Genomic DNA, 12,755 nt, shown 5'->3' with positions numbered 1-12,755 from the left:
AGAGTTAGGCCAACAGTCCCTTACCCCAAGGTAAGTTAGACCCGGTACCAATTTAGACCAAGTTAGGCTAACAGTAAACTTACTCCAAGGTAAGACTTAGACCAACAGTATCCTTACTAGGGCTGTCGCGGTCATGAAATTGTGTCAGCCGGTGTCTGTTATGCAAATTACTGCCAGTCTCACAGTAATTGACCATCATTAACATAAACACGTTTAGCATCTTTGACTTCCAATCATAGCCTACAAGCCCCTGCTGCAGACCTTTGGAATATCTATATTTTTTTAAAGTAGAATAAATATATGTAATATAACCTACACCATTACAATAGAATCGCAAACTTTTATATTATTTTAGGCTCTGATCCAGTTATGCCGTAAGGCTGTGGGATACACTAGTTCATTTAGCAGACAATATTTGCTTAGAATTCTGTGGCATTATTTTATAGTATGAAGAATACAATTGAACATAGCTGAATAAAATTAAATGGATATTTTCTCCAAACGATTTCCGAGGTACTGCAAATATGAGTTTATTCTGTGTTGAGCGGTTAACAAGAAAACAGGTCCACCTATATGCTCAATTTAGAGTTATTTATGCAACTTTAATTGTGATACAAACGTTGGGCTGCATCCCCTTGTGTGGCCGTTGTGCATTTTGGCTGAATATAATAATTATAATTCCCTTTTCTCGACTGCCAGTCGCAGCACTCCAAAGCACCTCTTACTCACATGGCTCTCTCAGATATCTCAATTCTTATTAGCCAATGACCTTCAAGTGATCGGGTCCTTCTCACAGGCATCTCAGCTCCGAAGTAGGCTACAAGTGAAGACAGACACATTGGGGACGCAACTGTGCATGTCCTTATCGAATTCTGAACATGTTAGAAGAACTGTCCAAATGTTCTTTTCATCAGCCAACAAGATGAGTAGGCCTAATGAACAGCAAAAGCACTAGCATATGTCAATCTACTATCCCCCATAGTACAAACATTTTGCAATTCTATTGGTCAACGTGTTCTTCTGTGTGAGAAATAAATACTCTGGGACAGTTGTGGGATGCGATACATCCCAAATGAATACATCCACTCGCATAATTTTTTTTTAAAGAAATGAAGCGGATGCAACAGGTCAGAACGTTTAGCTTAAAATGTTAATAAACTATTAGGCTATTTCTACATATTATAAGAGCATGGCTGATAGACTATGTTCCAAAATCCGAATGATCCAAAATGCAATCAATTAGCGGGAAAACACCATTCTCAAAAGTGACCGCAGATGACATTATGCATGGAATGCTTTATTATAAAAGGTGCATTTTTATGGTGAAAATAATATTCCTCGAACTGGAAACTCACGCGTCACCTATGTACAGTGGGGCAAAAAAGTATTTAGTCAGACACCAATTGTGCAAGTTCTCCCACTTAAAAAGATGAGAGAGGCCTGTAATGTTCATCATAGGTACACTTCAACTATGACAGACAAAATGAGAAAAAAATCCAGAAAATCGCATTGTAGAATTTTTCATTAATTTATTTGCAAATTATGGTGGAAAATAAGTATTTGGTCAATAACAAAAGTTTATCTCAATACTTTGTTACAGTATGCCATTAGGCTCTACACCGGTTGTAAATGAGTTATTTGGCAACTTTAACTGTGATACAAACCTTATTAAAACATTGGCCATATGGGCCAATGAGATGTGTGACTGATTTTAAAAAGTTGCAAAACAAGGCATGTGCTGTTTCTTGCCTTATTGCAAACACAATCATTCACAGGTGAAAATACATCATTCACAAGTGATAATATTGTCACCCATCAGAAATATTCTTAATTTAACCTGTTGACTCGTACAATCACATATTTGTGATCATTGTTGAGTGGTCCCTGCAGCGTATGATCTCACATATGTGATTGGAACAGTAGCAACAGAACGTATGATGCAACAAATGCGTCTAAACAGCATTGTTGGCTGAACAGCATCTAAATCTTTTTTTTGTACTGATGGAAAATAAAGGTCTTAAACTGTATTCCTCAATTTGACCTTTTATTGTAAAAGATAAATGCAAACTTCATCATCCAAGCATCACACGGAACACATCCACAGCCAAACTCATTCAATAAACCAGTCTAAATAACAGGGTGCGCTGACAAGAAAACAAAACATAAGTTAGCGACCTAACAGCTGGACTAGTTTACAATGTACCACTTCTTTGGTGAGACAAGAGACTAATATAATGTTGTTTAGAAAATAAATGTGTGTCAGCTAAGCTAACAGCAGCTAAATTCTTTATGATGGCAGCCATGTTTGTTTACTGTATGTTTGACTTGGTGAAAACTACCTAATCACAGAATGCCATTCACTATAAGACACAAGCCCATGGGGGTAGAAATGGGGGAAGGTATTGTGGGGGATATGATGCAGGAAGTATTACTATGATGGGGGATTTATCAGTAAATGGGGAGCAAACACAAGAGAAGTTATACGCTAAATAAAAATAAACCTCTGGAAAGGGTACTGACCTGGCAATCCTGAGGTACCAAAGTTACAATCTGTTGCCATGTTCAAAACAACTGGGAAATGGGAAATCTCAGACTTCCGACTCCAGTGTGCTCAAGACAACTGGGATCTCGGAAAAACGAGCTCAGACTGGGAAAAATCGTTTTGAACGGTCATCCAACTCGGAATTCCAACTTGGGAACTTGGCCCTCTTTCTAAAGCTCTGAATTTCTGACCTGAAGATCATTGATGTCATGCTTTTACCTAGTATTTTTCAGAGTTCACAGTTGTCTTGAAAGCACCATAAGTCAGTCGAGTGAACTATCCCTTATTATAACATCTTTGGTCTGACAGACGCCTACATGACCATCAGAATGCATTGTATGATGTCAACAGACATGGTACCAAACATAGCCGGCAAATAGCTTAGCATTAGCTCATCATAATCAGGACATTCAAAAAAGTATTTTACACACATCATGTGTCCATTACAGTCTATGCAATAATTGGAATGCATGATTTGTCACAAGTACTTGAAAACATGTGAATAAAACAGTAAATACATTATGATCCATACATACATATGGTGTGCTACAGCAGAAGTGACAATACGATATACAGAAAATAAGCCACTTTGATAGGAACGCACAAAGTCCAATTTGTAAGGAAAACAACCATGAAGGCAATGCAGGCGCCAGCCAGAAAATGTGCTGGGGAAAACATTTGTGCAAGGCCTGTTCTGACTATAGATGCGCAATGTCTTTATAGTTGATCTGGGAAAACACTAGGGAAGTGTCTGGGCTCTCGTTGAAGAGAGAAGTTTGTCCGCTAAAACATAAATTGTCCACAAGTGTGAAATTATCTACTTATTATGCGTCTTAACGAGGAGGCGAAACACACCTCAATCTAAACTGTTGTTAGAAAAGAAAACTTGTTAGAAAATAATTTGAAATTGACAGCCTATAGATAATTAGTGGCAGCATGCCTTGGTTTGAGGGCAGCGCATGTAACATTTTGGACCAGTGAGAGCATTCTGACGCCACGCGCATGAAAAACTCATGCTGGGGCGAAGGTTAGAGATATTTGGAACTCACACTTGAAAAGGTTCATCTTGTCTTTACATATACTAAATAGTATATGTGTGAAAATAGTTTTGATTTAGGATGGACCATTATCACCATTATTATCACTTGTCTTGGAACAGGGGTAGGGTAAAAAAAAAGCATGTTATATGCACTTACTGTAAATAGTGAAAGGAGAATGCTTTTCCCGTGGTTCCTTTTCATGCCAGCCAGGATGGCTATACTCTTGTTCTAAAGCGAAGCAATGTGCTTAATATTAGGAAAGTTGAGAAATAAATATAGTAGACCTAGCCTACAGAAAGCTGATGGGCTCATCCTCTTTTTAATCGAGGCCATCAACACTCTCACACAATTGCAAAGCCCATGGAAATGTTGCGCAACATGAGCTCCTGGGCTCTCATGAAGTGTTTGATTAGATTTTCGATTACATTTGCATTGATGTCAGAGTGATTAGAGGTGGAGTGTGGAATACCAGGCAGTTAGCAAGTTTGGAAGGCTACAAATGACCATCAGCAGTATCAGAGCTTGGAGAAGTCTAGTTATCGTGATAAACGGTCATGTGGAATTCGACTGTCATGACTCATAGCTGCCAGTTTGGCAGTAATCTAGTCACCATAACAGCCCTAATCCTTACCCCAAAGTACAAATGAGCCCAGCATTATCTTTACTCCGGTGTAGGGTTTGGTATAGCAATACTACCACTTCAAGGACGTAGCGTGTATAACTCTACTCAAATTTCATAGTGGGGTTAGGTCAACCCTTGCAGGTCCAGAGAATGAAGAAACAATTATCTGCCCATAGGGGTCCTACTTTTGTACTCAGAAACAGGACACAGCTCTTGTCACTGATTCTGAGTGACTGTGAAATTCTAGTGCTTTTGATTGATTGATTGACTGATTGATTTGCGAAAGAGGTAGCACAATAAAGTCAAGAGACCTTTTTCATTTTGGTCCCTAAAGTGCATGGTGCAAAAAAAACATAACATTACATACACGGAACAAAAATGTGTAATGCGACGTGCAACAATTTCAAAGATTTTACTGCGTTACAGTTCATATAAGAAAATCAGTAAATTGAACCACATTTATTAGGCCCTAATCTATGGATTTCACATGACTGGGAATACAGATATGCATATGTTGGTCACAGATACCTTTAAAAAATGAAATGTAGGGGCCTGGATCAGAAAACCGGTCCGTATCTGGTGTGACCACAATTTGCCTCATGCAGCCCGTCACATCTAATTCGCATACAGTTGATCAGGCTGTTGATAGTGGAATGTGGTCCCACTTCCCACTTCTGTCCCACTTCTTCAAAGGTGAAGAAGACGGATGTTGGTTAATCAGCTTCTTGATATGCCACACCTGTCAGGTGGATGGTTTATCTTGGCAAAGGAAAAATGCTCACTAACAGGGATGTAAACAAATTTGTGCACAACATTTAAGAGAAATAAGCTTTTTGTGCATATGGAAACTTCATGGCATATTTTATTTCAGCTCAGGAAAACAGTATACTGTAGATACAGACACATTACATAGATACAGACATGAAAAATGGTTCTATTGTTCAATCATCAGCCAGCTTTTTAGATTTAAAAAAAATGAAGTTACGGTCGGTATAGCTTTGAGTTGCTGTGGTAGTTTGTTCCACTCAACAGCACGGTGTACTTACCAGACTCTTAAATTTAACAAGCACATTCTGTGTAGAGTAGCCATGTACCCAAAGCCCTCTCCTGGCTCTTCCAGGGCATAAAGAAGAAACAGCTTCATCATATTACAGTTGGAATGAATAATTAAACCTGCACAGCGCTTTTTGGCTTTAGCTTTTTCATCCTGGTTAAAAAGAAAATCTTGTTTTATTCATATCAACGCTGACTGGCTTCCTTTGAAGAGCACGGTGGTGGTGGTTGCAGGGATCTGTAGCGTTAGGCGGGAAGTGCTGTGATATGCTATGGTAAGGAGAGGTGATGCTCTACCATCCTCTGTTCTGGAGGGGGGCTACCTCTCGAAGGGGCGAGAGAGCAGTGGGGTAGAGGAATGTTGCCTCGCCCGGACAAAGAATTAGAGTCAGAGAGGTTCATGGGAGGGAATCTTATTAATAAACCACAGCAAGTTTTGATCACACACACACGCGCGCGCGCGCACGCACAAACGCGCACACACGCAGGCAAGCACATACATACATACGTACACACATACACACACGTATAACAGTATGCACATACACACACATATACAATGAGAACTTTGCACATACCCACAAGAGAGGCAGGCTAATATCGAGGGAGTCGGCGAAGAAGAGAAGTCATTTCTCTTGGAATATCAGTTGGCATATTGTTTTTTTCCTTTCACCCAGAGACCCGATTATGCCGAAAAAAGAGAATAGCAGAGCAAGGTTATAATGTGGTTGGCAATATCAGTGCAGTGAAAGCCAAAGTTTGACTCCTGTCATCTTCAAGTTAGGATCTGTGGTATGGGACTCCTCCAGCCCTGATAGACTAATGAGCTACGTGTTTTAAGGGGAGGACTGAGCTCATCTGGGAGAAAACAATAGCCTCGTTAAGATGGGCCTTGAAGGCTTCTGCGCAACACAACTCTTGTTTGCTCCATTTGTGATTCTCCCTGGTCATTATATTCTCTGATGAGGGACTGTTTATGAACGCTGGCATTTCAAAACATGACAAGAACATAGCAGAATGTTGTGGGGCTGTATATCACAAACTGTTCATGCCTTCTATGTATAGATTATAAAGTCTTCTACGTGTGATCTCCGTGCTCTCAATGGTGGGTGAGCACTTTGAAAACTGTTGTGCGTGTGGTTTTTCTATTTGTGTTTTAGGTGGGGCAGGTCAATCCCACAGTTAAGCTTTACGTCGTCACCTTGGATGGTGGATCCCAGACAACTGAACTGCGACCTCCCAACAGCTTTGAAAAAAGGTAGCAATTGAACAATCTTGTTTCTATGAAGAGACCAGCATGTTCAATTAAAAAAGACAACGATCGCAGCATGTCGTTCATTAAGCCCCAGTTGGCAGCATATCATTTAGTTTTTTAAATAAAAAACAGATACATAATTGTGTCCCAATGGCCCTTTGTCCACTATAGTGACTACTACATAACCATGGTGAAATGGGTCACAAAGGAGAAGATTGGTGTGCGCTGGTTGAACCGAGCCCAGAACACCTCCATCCTGACGCTATGTGAGGTCACTATGGGGGCATGTCTAAAAGTAAGCATCGTACAGTAAAAGTCAAAAGTTTGTACACACCAACTCATTCAAGGGATTTTCTTTATTTTTACTATTTTCTACATTGTAGAATAATAGTGAAGACATCAAAACTATGAAGTAACATGTATGGAATCAGGTAGGAAACCAAAAAAGTGTGAAACAAATCCAAATATATTTTATATTTTAGGTTCTTCAAATTAGCCACATTTTGCCTTGATGACAGCTTTGCACACTCTAGGCATTCTCTCATCCAGCTTCACCTGGAATGCTTTTCCAACCGTCTTGAAGGAGTTCCCACATATGCTGAGCACTTGTTGGCATTCTCTTAACCAGTTTCATGAGATGCATTTCAATTAACAGGTGTGCCTTGTTAAAAGTTAATTTGTGGAATTTATTTCCTTCTTAATGCATTTGAGTCAATCAGTTGTGTTGTGACAAGGTACGGGTGGTATACAGAAGATATCCCTATTTGGTAAAAGACCAAGTCCATATTATTGCAAGAACAGCTCAAATAAGCAAAGAGAAAGGACAGTCCATCATTACTTTAAGACATGAAGGTCAGTCAAATGCGGAAAATTTCAAGAACTTTAAAAGTTTCTTCAAGTGCAATCGCAAAAACCATCAAGCGCAATGATGAAACTGGCTCTCATGAGGACCGCCACAGGAAAGGAAGAGTTTCCTCTGCTGCAGTGGATAAGTTAATTACTGTTACCAGCCTCAGAAATTGCAGCCCAAATAAATGCTTTACAGAGTTCAGGTAACAGACACATCTCAACATCAACTGTTCAGAGGAGACTGCATGAATCAGGCCTTCAAATCAAATCAAATTGTATTTGTCACGTGTGCCCGAATGCAACAGGTGTAGTAGACGTTACAGTGAAATGCTTACTTACAAGCCCCTAACCAACAATGCAGTTTTAAGAAAATTAAGTGTTAAAGAATAAAAATTATTATTCTACACTGTAGAAAATCATAAAAATGAAGAAAGCCCTTGTATGAGTAGGTGTGTCCAAACTTTTGAGTGGTACATGTACAAGTTACTGTCTTTGCGCTGTGAAAGGTCTGATGGGTTGTCCATGTCTACAGTTCAAGGTTTGAACAGCAGACACATATACCCTGCACTAACCTCTCTCTGTTTCTTCCTCAGAAACATGTGATTACATCAGAGAAGTGGCTTGATCGTCAGGTAAGCATGCATAAGGTTTGTCATATTGTTATTACACAGATATTACACAAGTTCATTCAATAATTTATTGTGCAATACTTTTCACTGGAGAGGGATACAAAGGAAATACCTTGCAAAACCAGAAAATCCGCCTATTTTTTCTGGTCATGACCAGTTGGCTACACTCCTTTTTCATACAGAATGAAGAGCCATTATTTTCCAAGGATGGGAATACCTTCTTCCTGACCATGCCAATAAAACATGGCGGACGAGGGTCATTCCACCATATCACCATGATATCTGACCAGGTAGGATGTTCAGCTGTCATAGTTGTGGTAAAGAAAGTCTCAATTAGGTTATTCGCTCTCTGTTGTCCCCCATGATAAAATTGGGGAGGGGACTGTGGACCTGTCTCCGTCCGTTAGTGCGTTAATACGTTAGTCACACACGACATGTCAGACAGAACTGGCTTGATTTTGAAGAAACTTGTGGGAATAATGCGTCTTGCCATAGAGATCTGGTATTTACAAAATTACATTGATTGGCCAGATGGTTGTGCTTTAACAAGAGATTGAAAATGCAAACTTTGAAAGGTCACGCCCCTCACACCATTTGACCTAAACTTTCACTTCGGCATGGTCTAGTACATACTGTAAATGCATATAAATCAGTCAAAGATATTGATATTGCAACAACATTTTTTACACATGTTGTAAACACTGTCAAGAATCATTCATATCGACCACATGGTGGCACTATAATGAGGACATGTTTATATGTCTTGTTCTGTTTGACTCTTGATCTGTTTGGAACACATGTTAACCTCACTTGGGTACGCTAGTGCCCCACCTCGTCAACAGCCAGTGAAAATGCAGGGTGCCAAATTCAAAACAACAGAAATCCCATATTTAAAATTCCTCAAGCATACAAGTATTTTACACCATTTTAAAGATACACTTGTTGTAAATCCAGCCACAGTGTCCGATTTCAAAAAGGCTTTATGACGAAAGCACACCAAACGATTATGTTAGGTCAGAGCCAAGTCACAAAAAAACACAGCCATTTTTCCAGCCAAAGCGACTAGTCACAAAAAGCAGAAAGAGCGATAAAATTAATCACTAACCTTTGATGATCTTCATCAGATGACACTCATATGACTTCATGTTACACAATACATGTATGTTTTGTTCGGTAAAGTTCATATTTATATCCAAAAATCAGAGTTTACATTGGAGCTTTATGTTCCAAAACATCCGGTGTTTTTGCAGAGAGCCACATCAATTTACAGAAATACTCATAATAAACATTGCAAAAAGATACAACTGTTATGCATGGAATTTTAGATCCACTTCTCCTTAATGCAACCGCTGTGTCAGCTTTAAAAAAAACACACCATGCAATAATATGAGTACAGCGCTCAGACAACAAAACAAACCAAACAGATACCCGTCATGTTGTGGAGTCAACAGAAGTCAGAAATAGCATTATAAATATTCACTTACATTCACTTACATTTGATGATCTTCATCAGAATGCACTCCCAGGAATCCCAGTTCCACAATAAATGTTTGTTTTCTTCGATAATGTTCATAATTTATGTCCAAATACCTCCTTTTTGTTCACGAGTGTAGCCCAGTAATCCAAATTCATGAGGTGCGAGCAGAGAAAAGTTAAAAAGTTCCATTACAGTCTGTAGAAAAATGTCAAATGATGTATAGAATCAACCTTTAGGATGTTTTTAACATAAATCTTCAATAATATTTCAACCGGAGAATTCCTTTGTCTGTAGAAATGCAATGGAACGCAAGCTAACTCTCACGTGAACACGCGTGGTCAGCTCATGCCACTCTGGCAGACCTCTGACTCATTCAGCTCCCATTCCCCCCTCCTTCACAGTAGAAGCATCAAACAAGGTTCTAAAGACTGGTGACATCTAGTGGAAGCCTTAGGAAGTGCAATATGACCCCATAGACACTGTATATTCGATAGGCAATGACTTGACAAACTACAAACCTCAGATTTCCCACTTCCTGGTTGGATTTTTTCTCAGGTTCTTGCCTGACATATGAGTTCTGTTATACTCACAGACATCATTCAAACAGTTTTAGAAACGTCAGCGTGTTTTTTATCCAAATCTGCTAATTATATGCATTTTCTAGCTTTTAGGGCTGAGTAGCAGGCAGTTTAATTTGGGCACGCTTTTCATCCAAAATTCCAAATACTGCCCCCTACCCTAGAAAAGTTAAGGGATATGAGTCTAGCTATCTCATGTGATATCTCAGACACCACTGACCTGATGTGGATTACACTTGGGTGAATGATGCTTCTTGCCATGATGCTTCTTGCCATTCTTGCCAAAAGTATACTGATTGACCCAAGGGGGGCGCTGCATCTTTCATGGGGGACATGTTTACTGCCTTGTTTTGTTACACATCGCACATGGGCTATACAAGGTTATGTTGAGTCTAGCGTGTCGCTGCAGGTGATGTAATGTGTGTTTGTTTTGTTTCCCTGCTCAGTTCAATGGTGATGAGGTCAACATGCGCCACCTGACCTCTGGCAGCTGGGAGGTGTCTCAGATCCTGGAGTATGATGAGGAAGCGGATACAGTGTACATTACTGATACTCTCACATAGGGTTGCACAATTCTGGTAACTTTCCCAAAACCCCAGTGGAAGATTCACATAATCAGGAGGGAGTAAGCAGAAAATTCAGAATCCTCCAACTAGGATTACTGGAAAACCTGGGAAGTTTGGGAAAGTTACCGGAATTTTCAACCCTACTCTGACATGCCTACGATGTAGGGCTGAATTCAGTTGCAAAATATTGTTCAGGAATGTCATGCCGACTGAACATGGACAACATATCATAACAACATATTTTCTTCTCTTTCTATAGTTATTTCCTTAGCACAGAAGATAGTTCAATACAAAGACAACTATACAGGTACTGTATACATTCATTTAAATAGAAAGTATAGTAATTGCCAATATGCAGATGTTAGGCATCCAACAGATATCAACTCTGGTCCAAACATTTGTCTAGAGGTAAAGTGCATTTGGAAAGTAGTCAGACCCCTTGACTTTTTCCACATTTTGATACATTACAGCCTTATTCTAAAACTGATTACATATTTTATATCATTCTACACAATATCATTCTACACACAACACCCCAAAATGACAATGTGAAAACAGGTGTTTAAATATTTTTGCAAATTAAAAAAAAAGATATATATATATATTTACATAAGTATTCAGACCCTTTGCTATGAGACTTGAAATTGAGCTGTTTCCTGTTTCCATTGATCATCCTTGAGATGTTTCTACAACTTGATTGGAGTCCATCTGTGGTATGTTCAATTGATTGGGCATGATTTAGAAAGGCACACACCATTCTGTATAAGGTCCCACACTTGACAGTGCATGTCAGAGAATAAACAAAGCCATGAGGCCAAAGGAAAGGTCCGTAGAGCTCCGAGACAGGATTGTGTCGAGGCACAGATCTTGGGAGAGGTACCAAAAAATGTCTGCAGCATTGAATGTCCCCAAGAACACAGTGGCCTCCATCATTCTTAAATGGAAGAAGTTTGGAACCACTCAGACTCTTCCTAGAGCTGGCCACCTGGCCAAACTGAACAATTGGGGGAGAAGGGCCTTGGTCAGGGAGGTGACCAAGAACCCAATGGTCACTCTGACAGACCTGCAGAGTTCCTTTGTGGAGATGGGCGAAACTTCCAGAAGGACAACCATCTCTGCAGCACTCCACCAATCAGACCTTTATGGTAGAGTTGCCAGACGGAAGCCAATCCTCAGTAAAAGGCACCTGACAGCCCGCATGGACTCTCAGACCATGAGAAACAAAATGATTTGGTCCGATTAATACTTTTGGAATAAATGCCAAGTGTCACTTCTGGAGGAAACCTGTCACCATCCCTACTTGAAGCATGGTGGGGGCAGCATCATGCTGTGGGATATTTTTCAGTGGCAGGGACTGGGAGACTAGTCAGAATCGAGGGAAAGATGAACAGAGCAAAGTACGGAGAGATCCTTGAGAAAACCTGCTTCAGAGTGGTTAGCTTGAGAGGATCTGCCGAGAAGAATGGAATAAACTCTGCAAATACAGGTGTGCCAAGCTTTTAGCGTCATACCCAAGAGGGTAATGTGTGTGTAGCTTGATGAAGGAAAAAAACTGTTCAATACATTTTAGAAGGCTTAACAAAATGTGGAAAAAGTCATGTGGTCTGAATACTTTCCGAATGCACTGTATATTGTAGGGACCAAGCTCTCAAGTTAATTTGACTCTGACCTCTTGCCGTATAGTATTTTCTCGACTTCTTTCAATCAGGGTGTCGGCGGTAAACCCATTTCAACGTGAATGCCTGACCTGCTCCCTGTTCAAAACACAATGCTCCTACTACGATGCAGTCTTCAACCAAGACTATCAATATGTCCTGCTGAACTGTAGAGGTAACAGTTCAATAAAGATAATCAGTTCAATCTGAGTTGGATACATGCCACCTGTAATTTTGCAGTGTGTTTTATATAACATTTTCAGTTGAATGTACAACATATGAATTACAATAATAATTAGCAGACATTGAGTGACGTTTAAAATGTTGTCATGAAATGCTTAACAAATGATTAGAAATTCTTACAAGAACAAAAATGGTTATAATTGGTCTCGTTTCTGCAGGTCCTGGTATACCAAGAACCACCCTTTACAAACTGAATGACATGAGCAGTAAGTACAAGAGCACCATCAATTCAAACAATAACAACCA

General features: G+C 39.8%; 1 protein-coding gene across 1 annotated transcript in view; it reads left to right on the top strand.

The window, feature by feature from the left end:
- LOC112224082 (inactive dipeptidyl peptidase 10-like) overlaps positions 1 to 12,755 on the top strand; it is a 72,265-nt gene that overhangs the window by 47,631 nt on the left and 11,879 nt on the right. Inside the window, exons 10-17 of the mRNA XM_024387380.2 lie at positions 6,418 to 6,515; positions 6,684 to 6,807; positions 7,955 to 7,993; positions 8,173 to 8,280; positions 10,492 to 10,583; positions 10,871 to 10,918; positions 12,320 to 12,441; positions 12,668 to 12,715. Coding sequence (XP_024243148.1) covers positions 6,418 to 6,515; positions 6,684 to 6,807; positions 7,955 to 7,993; positions 8,173 to 8,280; positions 10,492 to 10,583; positions 10,871 to 10,918; positions 12,320 to 12,441; positions 12,668 to 12,715 — 679 coding nt within the window. The remainder of the gene's footprint in view (positions 1 to 6,417; positions 6,516 to 6,683; positions 6,808 to 7,954; positions 7,994 to 8,172; positions 8,281 to 10,491; positions 10,584 to 10,870; positions 10,919 to 12,319; positions 12,442 to 12,667; positions 12,716 to 12,755) is intronic.

This window comes from Oncorhynchus tshawytscha, linkage group LG03, assembly GCF_018296145.1.
Source record: "Oncorhynchus tshawytscha isolate Ot180627B linkage group LG03, Otsh_v2.0, whole genome shotgun sequence".
Classification (NCBI taxonomy): Eukaryota; Metazoa; Chordata; class Actinopteri; order Salmoniformes; family Salmonidae; genus Oncorhynchus; species Oncorhynchus tshawytscha.
Note: the sequence above shows the minus strand (reverse complement) of the source record. Positions and strands in the feature narration are given on the sequence as shown.